The sequence below is a fragment of the Electrona antarctica genome, assembly GCF_951216825.1.
Source record: "Electrona antarctica genome assembly, chromosome: 18".
In the NCBI taxonomy this organism is placed as follows: domain Eukaryota; kingdom Metazoa; phylum Chordata; class Actinopteri; order Myctophiformes; family Myctophidae; genus Electrona; species Electrona antarctica.
This window is the reverse complement of record NC_136799.1, coordinates 31692554-31715351: the sequence shown is the minus strand read 5'-3', so window position 1 is coordinate 31715351 and position 22798 is coordinate 31692554. Positions and strand designations below refer to the sequence as shown.

The 22798-nt window shown below is 44.4% G+C and overlaps 1 protein-coding gene across 4 annotated transcripts in view; it reads left to right on the top strand.

Annotated features, from left to right (window-relative positions):
* Nucleotides 1-22798, top strand: part of kidins220a (kinase D-interacting substrate 220a) — an 84480-nt gene that overhangs the window by 18529 nt on the left and 43153 nt on the right. For 3 of the 4 annotated variants that reach the window (XM_079528280.1, XM_079528278.1, XM_079528281.1), the window contains exons 12-23: nt 507-684; nt 1351-1515; nt 4290-4469; nt 4968-5133; nt 6476-6627; nt 7564-7664; nt 8983-9168; nt 11554-11694; nt 15676-15916; nt 16478-16557; nt 20136-20283; nt 21135-21297. In XM_079528280.1, coding sequence (XP_079384406.1) covers nt 507-684; nt 1351-1515; nt 4290-4469; nt 4968-5133; nt 6476-6627; nt 7564-7664; nt 8983-9168; nt 11554-11694; nt 15676-15916; nt 16478-16557; nt 20136-20283; nt 21135-21297 — 1901 coding nt within the window. Of the gene's footprint in view, nt 1-506; nt 685-1350; nt 1516-3848; nt 3878-4289; nt 4470-4967; nt 5134-6475; nt 6628-7563; nt 7665-8982; nt 9169-11553; nt 11695-15675; nt 15917-16477; nt 16558-20135; nt 20284-21134; nt 21298-22798 lie in introns of all 4 variants that reach the window. The other variant, XM_079528279.1, reaches the window with a different exon arrangement.

The following is a 22798-nucleotide window of genomic DNA, read 5'->3' as shown; positions in this document are numbered from 1 at the left end:
TACTACATGAGCTATTTGAAAATAGCAAATCGAGCTGTGAGCTTGTAGATCTGCTATTTTTGCTAAAAAACTCGAAAGAATTTGAAAGGTTTTTAATATTATTTTAACGCAAATCTTATATGGGATGGGGGGGGGGGGGGGGGCAATCTGAAAATGTTCAGATGGGGCTCTGTGGGCAAATCCAAAAGTAGAAATTCAAAAAAGAAAGTATGAGAATGTAGGGGGGGGGGCTATGGCTCAGGAGGTAGAGAAGGTCGTCCAATGATCCGTGGGACGGCTGTTCAAATTCCGGCTCCTCCTGTCCACATGTCAAAGTGTCCTTGGGCAAGACACTGAACCCTACATTGCCTCCAGTGGTTGCCACCATTGGTGTGTGAATGTGGGAAGTGAGGACGCTGGCGTTGACTTCGCCACTTCACCAATATATGAATGAATGGACCTTTTGTAAAGCGCTTTGAGTAAGCAGTACGCACTAGTAAAACAAAAATGAACGTTCCTTCCATCAGAAAGGAGACACTGCGCTCCACATCGCCATCCGAGGGCGAAGCCGCAAGCTGGCCGAGCTGCTCCTGAGGAACCCTAAAGATGGCCGCCTTCTGTACCGTCCCAACAAGGCCGGAGAGACGCCCTACAACATCGACTGCACCCACCAGAAGAGCATCCTCACTCAGATATTTGGAGCCAGTAAGAGACGCATCGTTGAAATTCACACCGTTGCAATATTTCCCCACAATGCCCTAATAATGCTTGATTCATGCCCCCTTGTACAACGGTGCTGTACACCAAAAATAGCTGATCTACAAACTCACAACGCGTTGCAGATGTGATGCTTTGGGAGTTTGTGGATCGGCTATTTTTGCCGTGCTGTACACCAGCGCGGCTGAAGAATAAATCAGACTTAAGATGGTTTTGTCACGTCTCAAATCATTGGTCTGAACTAGACTTTAGACACAGCTAATAGTCATACTGCCCTCAATTGATATAGTTTTGTTCTCTGAAGTCTCTATGTTCTCTAACTCTAATACTGTACTCTCTTCTGTTTATTCTTCATAATTTATTCCCCCATATTGCTTGGACTTTCTCTCCCTTTCTCTCTGTCTTTCTTTCTTTTGCTTCAACTCGATTATAATTAGTTTTTAGCGGCATGACATGAATGTCATAAGACATAAGACATGTCTTATGTTGCCAAAGCAAGCAGTATGTATAAACTATGAAACACATTTTGTTACTATAAAGTGATGAGTAACAAACAAACAAATACTTTTATTTTTAGAATGCAAAAAATAAAAAGATCTGTATTAACATAAATATGATATCCAATGTTTTGTCTGTGTGTCTTGTCTGTCACAGAGCACCTGTCTCCCTCTGAGTCTGACGGGGACATGTTGGGTTATGACCTGTATGCCAGTGCGCTGGCGGACATCTTGAGCGAGCCCACCATGCAGCCCCCCATCTGCGTGGGTCTGTACGCCCAGTGGGGCAGCGGAAAGTCTTTCCTGTTGAAGAAACTGGAGGGTAAGGAAGTTTGTCTACTCATTTTTGTATGTCCATAACAAAAATGTACATCACAAGCTAGCATGTCCAGCATCTGATGCAGCGCTGCACAGTTGAGTATACTGACTGCTGCTCTGTGACACCCTCACTGTTAACTCACCTGCCAAGTTTTTAACTTTTGTTTTTATTTCAGTTTGGGCAACTTCACAGAATTATAACATACATATTTCTTACAACTGCTTTTTTTCCCATTTTGTTTTCATATAGAATATACAGTATACAGTATATATACTCATACACACAAACAACTTTGTATACATTTACATATATATTCACAATAAAACAAGGAAATAAAATAGAAGTAAAAAAATAAAAACAACAGAACGTCAACAACAATGGGAAGTGAACAACGAGCGATAATAAGAGCTTTACTGAATACATACATACATACATGACTGCATGGGGAGTGGGGACAAAGGCAAGCATATGAACGCACTGGAAGGTCTGGGGAGAAGTGTATTTGGTGAATTGTTATTCAAGACTCCAATACCTACTGCCTCATTATTAGTAAAGGCATTATAGGACTCCATCTTTTACTAAATATGTTTGGTTGAAGCCTCAGGGCATATGTAATTTGTTCCATCTGGTAATTGTCCCTTTTTTCCCACCCACATACTACATGTTGGTGGGTCTGGTTTTAGCCATTTAATTGTAATGCATTTGATGGCAGCACATGTAATAAATACATTTTGGCTCTATCCTCCAAACCTTCCGGTATCATTCCCAACAACATTACCATGGGATCCTCTGGGATGTTTTGACCGAAAACTTCTTTTAATGCTTCAGATATCTCCCTCCAGAATGGTCTCAATTTGTGGCTAGTCCAGAATATGAGTGCGATTCCCAATATGTGCTCCACAACCCCTCCAGCATCTATTCGAGTGATTTGGACCCATTTTGGCCACTATTTGATGCGTCCTGAAAAGATATTACTTTCCATTTAAATTCTCTCCATGTATTTGAATTGGTTACCAGGTGCGCTTCACTACATACCTCCTCCCACGTATCGGTGTTACTTTTATACCTAATTCGGCCTCCCATTTCTCTTTTATATACAGGGTATTATTCGGGCCTAGGTCCAAGAAGACTTGGTAGAATTCCTTGATTACCTTGCCATCACCAAATTCAATTCCTCAATAGTGGGTGGGTTTCATGGCTCTCTCCCAGTCCTTACAGTATATTTTGTTAAAAAGTCTCTCAGCTGCAGATATCTGAAAAGAATTGTCTTTGGGAGCCCGAATTCAGTTTGTATTTGTTAGAATGATTTAAGACCATCCTTATCAACTAATTGGTGTATACTAGTTAGGCCAAATTCTGTCCAATTCCTGAATACTTCATCTAATTGAACTGGTATGAACTCCTTTATGTAAACAATATGTGTTCATATTCATTCTAAGAGTCTTGCCCATAGTTATATGGACGGTGCTCTGAGCCCTCCACCAGATGGCGCTGTTGGTGGTAAATTGGTTAACTCAAGTGTACAAATGTTTTAATGAAATGAGTTGAATATCAGAGAGAGAGAGCGAGAATGGACAAACTGTTGTAATGTCATATTCACAAATTGTACTACAATAATGTTCCCCAAATCTCCAAATGAGTTAATCGTTAACCTTAACGCAATGTTTTTCTCTGGGCCAAACAGTCTTCCTCTTCCATTCTCTACAATGGACCACTATGGAAAAAAGTCCCCGGGGGTTTTTGTGTTCTGTTTTTACTAGCATAGCTTGTGGCTGTACTACGGTACTGTGATGAAATTAACCACTTTTAACCACCAACATTAGCCAAAAATAGATCTTGTAGATCAGCTATTTTTGGCAAAAGTTGGTCCAAGTACAGAGACAACTCGGGTTCAGTTTAGTAAATCTAAAGCAGTGGTTCCCAAACGTTTTAACGCGTGACCCAAAACAGGACCCAAACTACTGAAAATAGCAGATTTACAAGCTCACAACGCATCGCTTTGCACTGCGTTGTGAGCTTTTCACTACTTCTTAAATAATTGTTCTAATTTCTTCGATTTTTCTTTTATTTCTTCATGAAGATTCATTGGTTTAATGCATGAGAAGTTTTCCTTTTATGGGGGGATTTCTTTTTGAAAATGTTTTGAAATGACAAACAAAACGTAGTAAACCAAAAATAAATGGACCCATAAAAATGTGTCCCTGACCCCGCTCATGGGTCCCGACCCAGTGTTTGGGAACCAGTGGTCTAAAGTGTTTCGGTGGTTGATAAAGTGTTCAATCGATCCGAACACGCTCTCCTCCTCTCTGCGTTGTGGTTGTGGTTGTGGTGCTCAGATGAGATGAAGACGTTTGCGGGCCAGCAGGTCGGAGCCCTTCTTGCAGTTCTCGTGGCTGGTGGTGTTCCTGACGCTGCTGCTGTGTCACCTTAGCTTTTAAACCACTTCCACCATTATTTTACACTTTAGCTGATGAAAAACTTGTAGATCTGCTATCTTTGAAAAATGTGGCGCAAATCTTTGAATATTATATTCTTTCACAGCGAATGTTTTTAACTTGCATCTTTGCTTCTGGGGGGGGGGGGGGGGGGATATATTTGGGGTCCTTGACATAAAATAGTTTGAGCACCACTGACGTAGAAACGCATGTCTTTCAGAAAACCGTCATGATTTAAAAGACATTTGTAGAATCAGGTCCTCGGGTCTTAATGGGGTAATAATAATAATATAAAGTATTCAATCGATCCAAAACACTCTGGCTCTCCTTCCTCTCTTTCAGATGAGATGAAGACGTTTGCAGGCCAGCAGGTGGAGCCGTTGTTCCAGTTCTCGTGGCTGGTGGTGTTCCTGACGCTGGTGCTGTGTGGGGGCGTGGCCACAGTGCTGGGCTTCACCGTGGACCCCCGGCTGGCCATCGCTGTGTCACTCAGCCTGCTGGCACTCATCTACACCTTCTTTGGTGAGAGGGGGGACGTGCACACACACACACACACACACACACACATTTCGATCACTAGAGGGTGCCGTTATACAGGCAATCCTACTATCAAAGCCATTCTCACTACACTACTGTTCACTGTTCCAAGGTGGTGAGGTTTTATTTTTAAAGATAGAGTAGAGTGCTGTGATTTTAGTATTTTTTTTCCAGTTTTTCATGTGTTTGAGGTGACAGTACTTCATTAGACCCCTTGGTGTGGTTGTTCTGTGCAATGATGTCTTCCCTTTGTATTTAGGGTTTTTCCAAAAATCATCCATTCTGGGACATTTCCAAAACACATGCGACTGATCTACATCTACATGACCACTAATATAAATGTAAAATAAATATAGTTAATTTAGTAGTTTAGTGTAGTAATAAATGTGTGTATCAGTAAGAGCATGGTGTTCTGTGACGTCTCCAGTGCTGGTGTACTAGTGTAGTATTAGAGCATGCTGTTCTGTTCTCTTGTGTCTCCAGTGCTGGTGTACTTCGGAGGCCGTCGTGAGGGGGAGAAGTGGAACTGGGCCTGGGTCATCAGTACCCGTCTGGCCCGCCAGGTGGGATACATGGAACTGCTGCTCAAACTCATGTTTGTCAACCCCCCTGAGCTGCCCGAGCAGACCACCCGCGCACTGCCTGTCAGGTGACAGCCGCACGCACGCACGAAACGCATGCACACACGCACACAGAAAGAACAATGCTTAGATGTTCTCTAAGCATTGTTTGCCACATTAATGCTGGCAGACTACAACATTCATGTTTGTTAAAAGAGCAAGCAGCATCTATGTGATTGCCAGCCATCTTATGCACACACGCACGCACAGTCGCACACACACACACACACACACACACACACACACACACACACACTCGCACACACTCTGCTGGTGCAGCAGTGGCTCAGGAGATGGAGCGCGTGCTTGGGAATCAGAAGGTTCCCGGTTTGATCCCCGGCTCTCCCTGGGTTAGTATGCCAAAGTGTCCTTGAGCAACACTGAACCCCTAACTGCTCATGCCTTGCATGAATGGATACAAGAAGAGTGGGCATTAAGGAAGAGTGGGCACCTCCATGTAAATATTGGCCTTGTTTATATCCCAAAATGACTGGATATACAGGTTTTGTAGCAATTCGTAGCCTTATAGAAATATTAGACCTTAATTGGCGTGCCAAGCAGATGAGGGAGATTTTACTCTGAAAACCCCCGCCTTTCATTTCCCCCCAAAACCGGGAGGTGAAATGTTCCATTACTACATGGCCTGTGTAAAACTGATCTCTCTTTAGAAGCGTTAGGACAGAACATCGCCGTTATGATCAGTCTGCTCGGAGGCAGTTTGTCTGCCCGTAAACCAGGAAGTGAATGGCTGCGCGCGTAGCAAAACAGGTCCGAGGCGGGCTGAGCAAGGCGTTGCCTAGCAAAGTCCGCTGTGAAAAAAAATTATTTTAGCGACCCCTTTTTATATCGATAAAAAAGACCATGTGTCCACACGTCCCAGGCACCCCACGGTTTTATTTGAGAAGACGTCTGTGGACGTCCTAGGCATCATAAGTGTTGTACGTGTAAGTGCAGGTACCCATCAGCCCACTGATGAGTGGGAGGAGGATGGGCCGTGGCCATAGCAGGAGACGACGTCCATCCTGCTACAGTCTATCATGTATACTTTTCATTACTTAAAAACATTCCCCAAATATTTTATTGTTTAACATTTTGGGGAAAAGTAGCCAATTTAACACTGAGGTGTCCACTCTTCCTTGGTGCCCACTCTTCCTGTTACCACACATGGATAAGCTTTGGATAAAGGCACTATGTATAGTACATGCACCATTTACCACTTCATAGGCAAACACAGAAATGCAACAAATCCAGAATAAACAACAATACACACAACAAGCATCTATACACAGACTACAATGCATTTTTTCTACAAAGCTGTCTCTGACGGAGCTGCCGTGTCCGTCCATGTGGACTGTGTCTGTCCTCCCCCAGGTTCCTGTTCACAGACTACAACCGCCTGTCCAGCGTGGGAGGGGAGACCTCCATGGCGGAGATGATCGCCACCCTCTCCGACGCCTGCGAGAGGGAGTTCGGCTTCATGGCCACCAGGCTATTCAGGGTCTTCAAGAACGACGAGATCCAAGGTGCGTTAACGCATTGACATGGAATGCATCTGTGTCACCTTAGCTTTTAACCACTTTTAACCATTATTTTAAACTTTAGCTATTGAAAAATGGGAGCTATTTTTGAAATTCATGTGCAAATCTTTGAGTATATATTCGTTCACAGCAAACGTTTTTAACTCTTATCTTTGCTTCTGGGGGGTCCCCGGAACAACATATTTTCAGATGGGGGCCGGTGGCCAAATACATACAGTATACAAGTTTTGGGGTCCTTGACATGAAATAGTTTGACCTGACATAGATAGAACCACTGACATAGATAGAACCACTGACATAGATAGAACCACTGACGTAGATAGAACCACTGACATAAATAGAACCACTGACATAGATAGAACCACTGACATAGATAGAACCACTGACATAGATAGAACCACTGATGTAGATAGAACCACTGACATAAATAGAACCACTGACATAGATAGAACCACTGACATAGATAGAACCACTGACAGATAGAATCATAGGTTTTTCTAGAAAACAGTCATGATTTTGAAGACATTTGTAGAATCTGGTTTCAGGTCTCAATGGTAGAGTTTTTCCTACCTGAACACAGGGTTTATTAAATTACTAAATGGAAGAGTAGTGAGACCACCTCCAACCACAGCACATGTTATAACACCATACAGATTGGTCAGAGTAATGTTTTATTCCCTACAAAAGTTCCAACACTATTATTCTTCTATTTCTCAGATTATAGAAGTTTATTTAATATGTCAATAAGAGGTAAACGTTTTCACCTGTTCCCCCATTCAGTGTGTTCCACAATACTAATCTCTCTTTAAACCTTTCTCTCTCTCTCTCTCTCTCTCTCTCTCTCTCTCTCTCTCTCTCTCTCTCTCTCTCTCTCTCTCTCTCTCTCTCCCCCCCCCCATCCATCCATGTCTCACTGTGCAGGTAAGAAATGGAAGAAGACATGCTGCGTTCCATCCTTTGTGCTGTTTGCAGTGACTCTGGGCTGCCTCATCACTGGAGTGGCTCTGCTGGCCATTTTCAAGGTGAGAGTTGTATTTTTTAAGTATATTGTATATTGCCTTATATTGTCCACTACAACCTCTACACCAGTGATTCTCAACCTATTTTAATTTCAAGGACCCTTAGTGTACTTTGCATCTCTCAGACCCCGATATGGTAAAATCCTCACTGTTAATTTAACTCAAATGGAACCAAAATATGTGATATCAGTCCAACATGTCAATCTACATATCTTTCGCCACTTGTCTCTTACGATGAAGTATTATATGGTTAACATGTCTGAGTGGGGAGGTCAGATGGTTTTGCTCTACTCTATCAGAGTAAGATATGTAACGCACATCCTCCATTGGTGCTGAGCCAAAACTGTAGAAACAGTCAACATGAAAAGAAGCAGTGGCTCACAACTCACTTGAACCCATTTAGACTGTAGGACGTGTGGAGCCGTCCTAGCTAATGGATGGATTGCGAGGACGTGTACACACGTCCTCGCGCATTGTTATTGATATCAAACTTTTATTCAGCGACAGGCAGACAGAATAAAATACGACGTGAAAGCGTAAAATGAAACCAAATGGCACAGAAAAGGTTTAAGTTTACGCTCTCAAGAGTTTATATGGATTAGGCTAGGGTCCTAATGTGGTTCTCTCCATCATTTAGCTGGGGACCACCTGGAACCCCCTTGGAGACCACTGGTGGTCCCCACTGGTTGAGAACCTGGAACCCCCTTGGAGACCACTGGTGGTCCCCACTGGTTGAGAACAACCAGTGGGGACCACCTGGAACCCCCTTGGAGACCACTGGTGGTCCCCACTGGTTGAGAACAACCAGTGGGGACCACCTGGAACCCCCTTGGAGACCACTGGTGGTCCCCACTGGTTGAGACCACTGGTGGTCCCCACTGGTTGAGAACCCTTGGAGACCACTGGTGGTCCCCACTGGTTGATTAGACCTGGGGACCACCTGGAACCCCCTTGGAGACCACTGGTGGTCCCCACTGGTTGATTAGACCTGGGGACCACCTGGAACCCCCTTGGAGACCACTGGTGGTCCCCACTGGTTGATTAGACCTGGGGACCACCTGGAACCCCCTTGGAGACCACTGGTGGTCCCCACTGGTTGAGAACCACAGCTTTAGTTAGTAGTGTTTTACCTTTTTTCTCGTGTTCACTTGAGTATATCTGTAAAAATGAATGTTTTTCTTTAGATATTTTGTGGGGCTTTATTGATAGGTTAGTAGTTTCAGTTTGACAGTAACCCGCAACGCGCTGTCAGACTAGATTACCATCCTATGTGCCCAGGACGGCATTAAAAACAACCATTGGACTGATTTGTGTGCTCCAGGCGGACCCGGGGAACCTGACTGTGAACGCAGTGCTAATAGGCATGGCCAGCGTGGTGGGTCTGGCTCTGCTGCTCAACGTCAGGACGTGGTGGCAGGTGGCCGACTCTGTGCTCCACTCCCAGAGGAAACGCCTGCACAGCGCCGCCAACAACCTGACCAAACTCAAGAGTGAAGGCTTCATGAAGGTATACAGTCAACTCCCCCAAGACCAGTATCTGGCATGGACGGATTATGGACCCGGGCCAGTGCCCAGGGGCCCCATACAGTGTATATGTACATTAACCCATTTGGACCTGAGATCAGATTCTAAAAATGTCTTCTACATCCTGACAGTGTTCTGAATAAGCTATGTTTCTATGTCAGTTGCTCTTTGATTTTTCAAAAATGGCAGATCTACAAGCTCGTAGTGCGCCACTCGGTGGTGCGCTATGAGCTTGTAGATCTGCTGTTTTTCAATAGCTAAAGCATAACATAATGCTAACACAAAAAGGGGTTCCCGCCCAAAATGGGTTAAATATCAGCCTACAGTATGTCTCCTTCTATAATGGCTAACTAGCAAAGCCGACAAGTAGTTGTATTAGTTTTATATCTTTTTTTAAAAGACTGTAAATCCTGTATGTTGAAATGTCTACAGGTGATTTCTTAACCCACACATGCCTTACAACTCAAGTAGTGTGTTTGCGTGTCCACCCAACTGACTGTTCTGGGTAGCATGCATGGTGTTTGGTAGGGGGGCCTAAAAGATAATTGTCCCCTCTGTGAGTCTTAATCCGTCCCTGTTGTCTCAGGACATCACAGTATCACAACTAACAGGGGCAAACCCTATCAGTTTTATAAATTCAAATCTGATGACTTAACTTAACCACTTAACCACTTAAAACCCATATGGGTAACCGGAATCCCTCAGGGCTCAATACTACTACTAGTACTTTCTGTTTTCTGTTATTGTGGGCAAAGTTTTTGCTGAAAATAGCCGATCGACAAGCTCACAATGCGACGCAACACTAGCCTTGTGCAGCCAGACTTCATCTGCCTTTGCAATGCACGTTGCCCAGGCAGATGCAGTGATATTAGTATCACTGCACGAGGCCAACGCAACACAATACCCATGCTGGAGATGACTGTAATTAGCTAATAAACCACTCGACCGATCAGCACCAAGTATGTTGTGCACACTGTCAGTAGGTTTACTTAGTACCTCCACTAAATGTTTTTCACATACTTTTTTATAGCTTTTGTAATATGGAAGTCAATGGGTCATGGATTGGAATGAAACCTTGGAGTCATACCAAATAGATTAATATCTATTATGTGTGATGGCCGGAGGCCTACTTGGGGCCATGCATGTCGGGAACGATAAATGGAAAGTTATTCCATTTATTTTGTCCAATCAGTTAAGCCGATGGGTCGGGGCAGCCAATCTTAGGCTGGCTTAGCGACACACAGTGGTAGCCGGAAACCCGACGAATCTGCCACGGCTAAAACAAAGAAATTGGTCTCGCACATTTGAAATACATTTCGCTCACCCCAGAGTTGTGGGTGACCAATCGGAGCCCACTATTCAAAGTGGGAAATATTTTGCTGTGACGTTGGAATCGGTTTGTAGCCGCCCCTTGGAAATTAATCTTCCACACCGAACTTCCAGAATATTATCTACGCAGTTCTATTAGTCTGTCTAGAGAATCTGCCAGGCTAGAGATCCACATTGGAGCCACGCTGATCCTATGTGTTCTATTAGTCTGACCATGCCAGGCTAGAGGTTCACATTGGAGCCACACTGATCCTATGTGTTCTATTAGTCTGACCATGCCAGGCTAGAGGTTCACATTGGAGCCACACTGATCCTATGTGTTCTATTAGTCTGACCATGCCAGGCTAGAGGTTCACATTGGAGCCACACTGATCCTATGTGTTCTATTAGTCTGACCATGCCAGTCTAGAGATCCACATTGGAGCCACGCTGATCCTATGTGGATCCACAGGATTATTTTTTTGCCAGGTGCTTGAAAAGCGCCTGGACTACATTTGCTACTTCTCTACTAGCACATACTGACGACTGTAGTGACGACCTTAGTGGGCACTTTTTCATGATTAGCTGCCTCTAGGCTGCCTCTAAGCCAATGGGAGACTTACCCATAAAACCCATAGTCTGAATGGCATAAAAACCCATACTCTGAACGCCACAACGTGAAGCCGTATTGGCTGCTGCTGTGTAAGGGGTTAACACCAGTGACTTTGGACGGCAACAGAAGCTAATGTTATGAGCTAACTGGAGCTAGAGGAAAGCCGTAACAAAACAGTGAGTGAACCAACAAACGTCGGAAATGAACAAACGAAAAAAATGGGGGAAAAGACGCACAACGCAGACGGTCAAGAAGCAGCGCTTGCCGCACCTGGCGTTTATGACTTAAGTCATTCTTGTTTCTATCTCCATCGTATACAGTTTCACACACTATATAGAAATATATTTATAATAAATTATAATGAATTATTTTGCATCATGTTTAGCTGCGGACGCTTCTTGTTGAGTGTTTTACTTGTCTTTTTTTCCCGCCATCGTTCCACACCAGGTGCTGAAGCACGAGGTGGAGCTGATGTCCAAGATGGCCAAGACCATCGATGGCTTCACCCAGAACCAGACGCGCATGGCGGTCATCATCGACGGCCTGGACGCCTGCGAGCAGGACCGAGTGCTACAGATGCTGGACACGGTGTGTGTGTGTGTATGTGTGTGTGTGTGTGTGTGTGTGTGTGTGTGTGTGTGTGCGTGTGTGCGCGTGTGCGTGTGTGTGTGCGTGCGCGCGCACATGAGTGGTGGGTGGGTGCAGCTCCCTCTAACAGGATAATTCAAAAGAACTTCATAATTAAATATCCATATCCATTATGCAAATCTCCAACTGTGAGAGGGGCTTTTGTAGAGAAGCCGTCATGTGGACTTTACCTCTCAGTGGCTCTTTCACCTACGCACACACACACACACACACACACACACACACACACTGCTCAGTAGCCACCGCTGTCTTCACAGCTGTCCCAGATCGCCTCCAAGTTCATATTCCTCCTCCCCAGCTGGCGTAATAGAATTTCCTTCAGCTAAATGTTGTTATTTGGTGGAGTAATCCCCCAGAGAATGGCGTTCTCCTGTGTCCTAATGTAATCTTGTGTCTCTCTGAGAGCACCTCCCCGTCCCGTCAAAGCGTCTTCTGTTGGAGCTGAAGATTTCACTATGACACTTTGAACCACCTGAACCCTAGCTAGCACCCCTACTATGATGAAGGAAACATTCACCGAAAATAGCAGATCCGCAAGCTCACAGCGCGTCCCGTTGCAAGCTTGTAAATCGGTTATTGTCAGAGAACAGATTTGGTGTAGAGGGGGGACCAAATACAGAGCCAACCCCAGTCTACTTTGTTGGTTTCTGAGTTAATGCCCCCTATACTTGGAAAACAAAGTGGAAAAAGCGGAACTCCAAATTTAAACTGGCTCATATTTTTCATATTTTATTGAGAAGAACGCTAACGTGTTTCGGTGACAGCCTTCTTCAGAGCAGATTTAAAAACCACACCTGTGTGAACTGAGCGGTGCAACTATCCTTTTATTGTGATTGTTGCTGTACTCTGTGATACTGTACGGTACAGTTTTATTGTTCGTTATACCTTTATTGTTCTAGTTATAGTGCTCAGTGTAAATGTAGGCTTACTAGGCTGCTCAACAGTGCCACTTTAGGTCACCCAGCGGTATTGCAGCTGTTCATACCCCAGACAGACAGACAGACATAAGTAGGGACATAGGGACACACGCGGCCAGTCAGTTCGAGCGGTGTGCACCGCACAAAAAGGGTACTTAGTGATTATGTCTTTATTTTTTCCTAGTTTGTTTATTTTGTTAAAAATATTTTTTCCGACTACTGGCTAATGTGGTCGTATAATATGATCTAAGTTCACAAGTTGCTATTCCTAAGACGGTGACTCAGTTGGAGAAAGGAAGGGTGGGATAGCTGTTGCAGAGAACGGTACAGTAGGTTCACTGGCCTGGGAGCGCTGGCATGGGGTCTGACAAATCACACAATGTATGCAGCGCAAATCAGTGTCTTGTGACACTTGGACACTATCCCTTAGTTAGCAGAGTGGGAAACCCCCCCCCCCCTCCCGTCATGTGCTGTTTGCTGACAATCAGCTTTTTGAAACGGTCGTTAGACTCAGTTAAACTAGCGCTTGGAGTCGCAGCGTTCCAAGCCATTAGTGTCAGATGTCACTCAGGCTCGTCGTTTAATTTGGCATCTTTTCATTTTGATATGTGCTCATTTAATATGGTTTATTTCAATTTGATGGATTAGGATGAGGGTTTGCCCCGAAGCACTCCTCGCTAGCTGTTAGCTAAAACAAGCTTAAACATCAGAAAGTGCGTGACTGTGATTTTCCTCAAAGGACAACGTGAGCTTGTTTTAGGAAGGACCGACCTGTTTGGCCCTGAAACTCTCAGCGAGAGCATGTCGACATCATCGTTATTTTCAGAAGAATGACTTCTTTTGACTAAAATCTACTATTAAGGCGAGGCTTTAATAGCAACGATGCCACACGCGGAAATATATTATATTTAGCGATTCCTAAACCTACAGTATGCCAAGTTAGATCACAAATTAACCACTTTCAAACTGGCATTGCTATTTTGGGCATGTCATTGTGGGTAGAACATTAAAAAATGAGTTAAAATAGCACATTTACAAGCTCACGGTGTTATGAGTTTTAATATTGGCACTATGTAATTCATCGTACAACAAAGTATACAGGGGCTACAAGTGGTTAAAAAGCAGTCCAGGTTATCACTGTGACAGAGGGATATACAATCAGACGCTGGCCATTACGCTATATCTGCTTTGCATGAAAGTTTATGGTTAAAGACTCATCATCTGACTACGGTTAGGATCCATTATGATTCCACATTCCATCTTAACGAACATACGAACTTAACAGTTCTCTCCATTTCCTCTACTTAAAAAAATCCTTAAATAATTTTGGCCTTCATTGTAATTTTTGATAGACACAAATTCAACTAGATAAAGTGCCCCTCGGGGCACAGGGCAGGTCAGGTTGTGGCCTCCTGGTGGCGCTATAATAAACCAATGTAAAAAGGGTGCCATTTCTTCTTACGCCTTGGATGGCAATTGGATGATTTGAGGCATTTTGTTCCAAAAATGTGTTTTGCAAAAATCCACCCGTTGGTGGTGCTATAACAGGCCAATGTGAAAAGGGTGTAATATATTCCTCAGCCTAGTAGGAAAGTCTGTGGAAGATTTCACGGAAATTGCACGCTGCATGATTTCAGTGTTTTTGTTAAAAACGGGCCAATCCTGCAAACTTTGAAAGCCAATGTTAGCCAATTCAAATGGAATATGAAATATCGGACAGATCCATCTTGAACACATGACTATATAGCGTCGCAGTCCCGCCCCCTCGAGAGACCTGGAAAATAATTCCCTGTTCATTTTCCTCATACTTTTCAAGAAGTATTTATTTTAAAGACGTTTACGCCGCGGACAAAGCCGACTGTTGTCGTGACAAATCATGACAATAAACACAATGTTTTAGGCCAAACAAATAATTAGAAAGAAGAAAATAACGGCAGGCCTGGCGTCGTCATGAAATGGGACGGGCGCGTCGCAGTCCCGCCCCCTTTCATGACGACGCCAGGCCCAGGAAATAATTCCCAATTATTTCTCCCATAGACATTTGAAAAAGTATTTATTTAAAGACCTTATAAGCGTCGTACAAAGCCAACTCGAGTTGTGACAATATTTTGGACCAAACAAATAATTACAAAAAAAAAAAAAGTGTTGTAATCTGCCTTTGTAATTATTTGTTCGGCCCGAAAAATTGTGTTCTTGTCATGATTTGTCACAACTTGAGTTGGCTTTGTACGAGGCTTAAAAGGTCTTTAAATAAATACTTTTTGAAATGTCTATGAGGAAAATGTATGGGGAATCATTTCCTGGGCCCTGGGACTGCGACGCTCTATAGAGATAGTGTATAACGATTTGTGGGATTTTTGGACAGAATCTGGATAATATCCAAAAATGTGTTTTTCCAAAAGTCGGCCTCCTGGTGGCGCTATAACAGGCCGTTCTGTAAAATGTGGGGCAGAGGTTCATCGTTGGCATCCAGGGAGTGTGTGTGCAAAATTTGGCATCGACCGGGTTAGCGGTGCCGGAGATTAGCTGGTAACAGACGGACGCGCGCGCACACACACACACACACACACACACACACACACACACACACACACACACACACACACACACACACACACACACACACACACACGGACGGAGGGAGTGCAAACATACTCTCTCCCCATGCCTTCGGCCTGGTGGAGACAATCATACATACAGTTATGTATGTATGATTGTATATTAATGAACATTACATACAAATGTAGCGTGAATACTCCAGATTTAGCACAGATGCTAATTTCCATCCATAGTTCCCGGGCATGGAACACTAAACAAAACTGACATAAAACGAAAGAGAGGACATCATACAAAAAAACATTTCAAAAGAAAAAGAGAAAATAAGAGTTGATGGAAATAAGAAAAGATTAAAACTATTGCTAGGGTAGGCCTACTCCGGGTCCCGGATCCCGACCCCTGCATCTGACCGACCAGCTAACCCCCCTCCATTCTTCCTGTACAACAGGTGAGGGTTTTGTTCTCCAAAGGCCCCTTCATCTCTGTGTTTGCCAGCGACCCTCACATCATCATCAAGGCCATCAACCAGAACCTCAACAGCGTGCTGCGGGACTCCAACATCAACGGCCACGACTACATGAGGAACATCGTCCACCTGCCCGTGTTCCTCAACAGCCGCGGCCTCAGCACGGCCAAGAAGCTCTGCATGGCGGCGCCCCCCGTCAACGGAGACCTCGTACCGACCGAAGGTAACGGCGGCATAGACCAAGTGGTCTTCTTAACCTTTTCCTTGATCTGGGCACCACTTGAAAATCTCAAAAGCGTTTCGTGGGCCACCCATCGGACCCACCCGTGTCCATTTTCAAAGCATTTTTTATTTTAACTCTCCTGCAGAGAAGGCGCTGCCTAGGGCTAGGCGTCAAAAGACGTTCCGGCTTGGATGAGTGAAAATAGTATACTTTAAGTTCCTATTTATCAGTATCATGGCAATGAAAACGAATTCTTCAAGGTTCTAAAGACCATGAATGTTTTATACATAATTCTTTTGTCATATTAATGCTATATTATCATTACAATCTCAGTGTTTTGCTAATACTTTGGGGACCCAATGCGATAGTAGATTGACTATTTACGACACATAATACGACGGAGCACAAATTAAGCATTAGAACGTTGCCAGGGTGAAATCATCATAAAGTTTGCTAGAGACTTTCACCACAGAAAAATAATACAAAAATGATTAAGCCATATATATATTCATGTATGCTTTGTTGAAATTACTTAATTTTGATGATTCTGTGTGTCTGTAGGGTGGCATGAGGACACCGACAGGAAGAACAGCATGGGAGAACAGAGCAAGCTGGGCAGCAAGAACGCCCTCAACCGCAGGGTAAAACACTCATTCTGCTTGTCACCCTAATTAGACGTCCTTCACACCCGCCCCGCCTCACAACGATCGACAATGAAACAACAACAACATTAATTACAAACTCCAGAGCCGCTGTTTTTTTTTTCTTTCTTTCTTTTGGTGGCATAATACAGTCATAATGAATGTTTTTGATGATGTCGTCGAGGTTATGCTGCTGAACATAATTCGCTGTTCCCACCACCACACCCGAGAGAGTTTATCTTCGGATTTGTAAAAAAGCTGATGTTTGACGTCTCGGTTGTTAAATCAAACTAAATTAAAGTGCAGTGTTGTTTCCCATGGTGTTTGAAGGAACCCACTGAGGTTCTGCATACATAGTTTGCATAGATTCATTATGTAGCTTCCTGAGGCGGAGAGACAGTGCCTGAGAATGCCCCCCCCCCCCCCCCCCCCCCCGCATGCCCAGTGCATGCAGCGGTCCTCTGGGAACAGCATGGATCCAAGTTCTCACGCCACAACTGATTTTGGTCATTTGGATTCCATAGTTGCGACGTGTTGTGAGCTTGTAGATCGGTTATTAGTTATTTTAAGATGAAAGAGTATTTGAACTGAGTGATCAAACTAGATAATAGAATACAAGTTTAGAAGCATCTTGCAGAAACATGAATGGTCTCAAAGAGGTTAATGCCTCAAATCTGTGATTTCTTCAACTGGTCGGCCGTCGTGTGGAACAGCAGCAACGATGGGTTTAGAATGATAATAAACATCATCATCATTACATTTTCAGTCTTCATTCCATGGAACAGTTTGAGGCGATATGTTGTTGCGTGGCACCGAACGTAGCATCTTCGGTGAATGACACCGGCTTGACACTGCAAAGACAGACAAGAGAGAGGGAGAGGGACACCGAGAGAGAGAGAGAGACGGAGAGAGTCAGAGACGGGGAGAGGGTCACCGAAAGATGATGATAGAGAGAGAGAGACAGAGAGAGGGAGAGGGTCACCGAAAGATGATGATAGAGAGAGAGAGAGAGAGAGTCAGTGTTGGGGCCAAGAAGAAGCCCTGGTGTAATTGATGTAATGGCTGTTTACCCTTCCCGCTGCGCTTCCACAGTCTAATGACAGGGTGTAACAGCGGTGGGTCCCAGTGACAAAACACTGGCACCAGCTCTGCTGGCAGGAGGCTAAGTGACTCCGCTGCCATCGCTGCTGACTGTAGCCCTAGCCCACCCCCCTCTTGCCCGCTGCAAGACCCCCCCTCCCCCATTCCTCCCTCCCTCGCTACCCTCCCCTCTTGTTTGTTTGTTTGTTGTTTATTTGAACTCCTGATTTATAATACGGTTGCCCCTCCTTTTTATTGTCTTTGGCTCTTTATTATTACAAAACGACGCACTCTTGCTGTGTTTACCCTGCCGCTCCTCTCTAGCTCCTTGGCTGTTGATGTTGCAGCGGGAGGCCCTCGTTTTTACAAGTGGAGATTAAAAATGAAAGCCGGAGGAGAGAGTGAAGCGCCTGTTTTTTTTGTGTGCGCTGATGGCGAGTTGTGTATCCACATACCAACATTATTCAGTTGTGTTTAGTAGCTTCCATTCCTCTCTATTACCCAGCAGTTCCAACACATGGCAGAGTTGAACACCTTATAAGGTGTTACACAAGAGAATTGAAACACTCTAAGCCACTTACTGTCTGTCTACTCTGTGGTGAACCTGAATGGTCGCCATATGTTTCACATACAGGGTATATACTGAGCGAGATCACAAGACACTCATTAAAAAGTTGAAAGCCGGACCTAAAGCCTGGCTGTGGCTCGTGATGTTCTCTGTGGATGGATCTGTGTCAATAGCAAGCCTGTGTGTCATTAGTCCTACAGGACATTAGCTCTTTTCTGCCCTTTACAGAGGATAATGGCTCCTATCTTCTGTGGCACCTCATGTTTGTAGCACGGAATGTGATTATTTGATTGGCTGATGTATGATGATAAGATTCTACAAATAGCAGATGTACATGGGATGCTCGCTTCGTCACTTTGTGACGCGCTCCGAGCTTGCTGAATTTTAATAGCCAACACAAAAGAATCTAAAATGACAGATCCTTTCCCGGTTTTAAAATGGGGAAAATAGGTGCAGTTATATGTAAAGACCCGACTCGGCCTGTTATAGCGCTACCATGAGGCTGATTTGAAAAATGTCAAGTTGCATTTCTTCCTCAGCCGAGTGGGAATGTGCGTGCAAAATGTCACGGAAATCACACAATGTGTTCATAATTTGCGGCATTTTGTTCGAAATGGAGCACTCCTGCGAACATTGGAAGCCAATCTTAGCCAATCAATCTGAAAAATCTGAAAGACCTGTTTTGTTTAATGGCTATAGAGAGAGTATGTACCAATTTGCGTGATGTTTGGACAAAATCTGTAGGTGTACTGTCAAAAAATGTGTTTTCCAAAAAGTGGACTCCTGGTTGCGCTATAACAGGTCAATGTGAAAACTTTGGGTCAGAGGTTCAGCTCTGGCACCCAGGGAGTGTATGTGCAGATTGTGGTTGTGATCAAGCCAACGGTGCCAGAGATTAGATCTCCACAGACGGTCACACACATACTGACGGACAGACAGACAGACGGACAGTCACACGGACGGACGGACGGACGGACCGAGTGCAAAACATACTCTCCCCATGCCTTCGGCCTGGTGGAGACAAAAAAAGGCTAATATAATTATACGTAAGGGATAAGGCACTGTGTCAGATATAGCCCTGTATGTTTTGCTCAGTTTGCCATGATGGGGTTGTAGGCGTGAGCGTGGAGAAAAAGTCACTTTGAATTTAGTCTCAGACCCATACCTCACTAGGCTTTACATGCAGCCTCTACTGTACACAACCTGCATTGAATAAACTGTACTTGTGGAAGAGAAAACTATAGGCTATAGAAAAATATAGTCTACTATGTTGTATGACACTGTAGTTAAATACCGTTAACAGATAAATCCTGCTGACACACAGTTTGGCAACCAAAGTGACTGCCTGAAGTTTTCAAGTAGTATTGGGGCTGCACGATATTAGGAAAACGCGATAACATTGTGTAATATCGCAATGACGATATCATATGACTTGTGATAAGTAAACACATATTGTAAACCGTTTTAAAGTCTCTCTGCTTTTCTTTTCCGCTAACATAGAACCCAGACAATGAATAGCCTACCGTATGCACACACTGGGAAAAAAATAATAGGAATTACTGCATGCATCCATTCCAACAACTTATGTGTGTACGTCTGTAATCCACGTAACTCAAGAACCGTTCGCCCCACCGACTTCAAATTTGCAGCCCAGCCTTGAGTCGGTCAGATATACGGTTGTCCAAAACCGCCACAAAATGCTCTGGTCAGGCTCTGCCAGTGGACCTAATGAGCCTAAGTCTGTCAATACTTTTTTACTTTTACTCAAGTACATTTTGAATTCCGGACTTTTACGTGTAACAGAATACTTCTATATTGCAGTATTGATACTTTTACTTGAGTAAAAAAAAGTACCTTTTCTAGCACTGATGTTTACTTCCTTAACCTTTGCAGTGCTGTTGTTCATCCATGCACCTTTTTGCTTTCATAGGACACGTTGTACCGGCGGCGTCAGATGCAGCGGACCGTCACCAGGCAGATGTCCTTTGACCTGACCAAGCTGCTGGTCACCGAGGACTGGTTCAGTGACATCAGCCCCCAGACCATGAGGCGGCTGCTCAACATTGTCTCTGTCACCGGTAATGACCACTCCACTGACCATTAGGGATGGAACTCCTTCATTTGTTTGAGCGGTGGCACACCGTCTCCTGTGCACAGCTATGTGTGTCTGTCCGTATGTATGTATGTCTGAGTACGGTCTCCATGTGTGTCTGACCTGAAGTGGCACTGTTGAGCTTCACACTGTGAATTACAACTGGTTACTGGTCCTTGCATTTTTAAATGCTGTTATTAAAAAAAATGAATAAATTTTTTTTTCTAGATGTCATCAGACATATTATTTGTAAGCAGAGATTTCTGATCGACAGGCTATGTGCGACTAGCCTGACCTAGCTTGCAGGTGTCACTCCCATTAATGAAGATAAAAATGACTGTAATCTAGTAGTATCATCATATCATATCAGTGTAGTTCACCTGGTCTGTTTGGGGTCCTCTTGATGTGGCAGAACATCCAGTAGGCTCAGTGGTTTTCTTATCGAGGCCCATTATTTATTCTGCATTTGAACCACGGACCACCATTTGATCAAATTTAGCCTCTCAGACCAAAACTTGTATTCACAATTCCATGCGGTATTGATGTTGGTACCATAGGAGAGACAACAGGCAAATGTTGATCGAAATAACAATTCTTCTACACTTTAATGCGGATGTTTAACAATATTTTTTGTTGAAAGTGTAAAATTATTAATCAGGGTCCATTTTTGCAAGAGTTAAAGATCTATAAGGGTTAATTTGGTTACCAACTGTCCATCATTTAGCTGGGGACCACCTGGAACCCCCTCAAGGACCAGTGGTTTAAAACCACTGAGTTAGGTGATCGTTTTGAAATCAAATGGGCAGACGGCCAATCCTCTGTGTTGTTGTTGGACAGGTCGTCTGCTGCGAGCCAATCAGATCGTGTTTAACTGGGACCGCCTGGCGTCGTGGATCAACCTGACCGAGGAGTGGCCATACAGGACGTCATGGCTCATCCTGTTCCTGGAGGAGACCGATGGGGTCTCTGAGGGGGTGGCCCTGAAAACTATCTATGAGAGGTACACACACACACACACACACACACACACACACACACACACACGACCAGTGGTGGACAAAGTACCTGAGTCAAAGGACAGACACGCTTTGCAAATATATAATTTGCCTCTTTGCAAATGATATATATCCCATTGACCAGTAGGTGGCAGTAGAGGATCTGGTTTTCTCCCCATTGCAGTCTGCATGATCACCCTCATCACTGCCACTGGCTCTGTGTTCCACCATACATCAAATGGCCAGTCACAGGTCTTGTGTTTGAACACACTGCCGTAGCAGTCCTACCTAAAAACCTAATTGCCTCATGAATGCCTACATTCAAAAAGGGGGACTTATTCTAATTACATTTTCCTGCATTTAGTCAGTAAGTGGGTTTGGTTAAACAGTCAAGGACTAAAGTCATGTTTGTTTATGCGTTTGTGTGTGCGTGTGTGCGTGCGTGTGTGTTGGCTCACGTGCGTGTGCGACTGTGTGCGCGTGTGAGAGTGTGTTGCCATTCACGTGCGCGGGCCTGCTTATAATACACGGACAAGAGGATAGGAGAGAGAGAGAGAGGCCGAGTTGTTATAGGTTTTTTGGGAGCTGTTGTGCTTCAGTGTCTGGCCTTTAAAGCTTGCACTCTGTCACAATACACTAGCGCCAGGGTCTCCCGCGGGCAGAGGATGTGTCACAGAGGCTCAGTGTCAGCCAGTCGGCCAGCTAAGTCAGCAGCATCACCTCCCCTCCTCCTCCCCCTCATCACCACTGCCTCCAACCTCCTACACCAACTCGCATCACCATCTCATTAGGGCCTCGCTTTCTGCTGTTGCTTTGTTTTTTTTGTTCGCTGTTGGGAAACATGCATCTATTTTTCACTGTCCTCTCTGCGTTCAAGGCAGCGTTAAGATTATTGCACGGGAAAGCAAAAAATAAAATGGACGGAGAGAAAATACAGCCTAAAGTGCAAAGAATCCCTCTCGTGGGGAATGTCACCCATTAGCTGCAGATTCAGGGATTGTTTTATTTATTTATTTTTTAACCATAGCATGGGTTTGTGCTTGCTCGTTGCAATCGCTAAGTCTAATATACACCGCCTTAGTGTTAGTTTAACTCTGAGAGTGTACAAACGTAACGGTATGGGCCGACAAATAAAATGTTATTTTAACCAAACTGAACAGTAGAGGTTTCTTTACTACAGTTTAACTAGCACATCTGCAGGGGTTGGAGCCTGGTCTCCCTACTACCGACACTGATGTAGGACACCTACTGGTGGACACGTGGTACTGTCTTAAGCTCATAAGCGCAATGCTGGCCGAGGCAGGAATTGTCAGAGCAGTAGAAGTGTTGTCTATCTCGGGGCACGGTGGCGCAGTCGGTAGCGCTGCCGCCTCACAGCTAGAAGGTTCGATTCCCGCTGGGGACGCTGTGGGTGCTGTGGAGCGTGTTCTCTCCTCCGCGTCATCAGTGCCCATACCCGAGGTGGGGTAAAAGGCGAAAGGGCCTTTCTGTGTGGAGTTTACATGT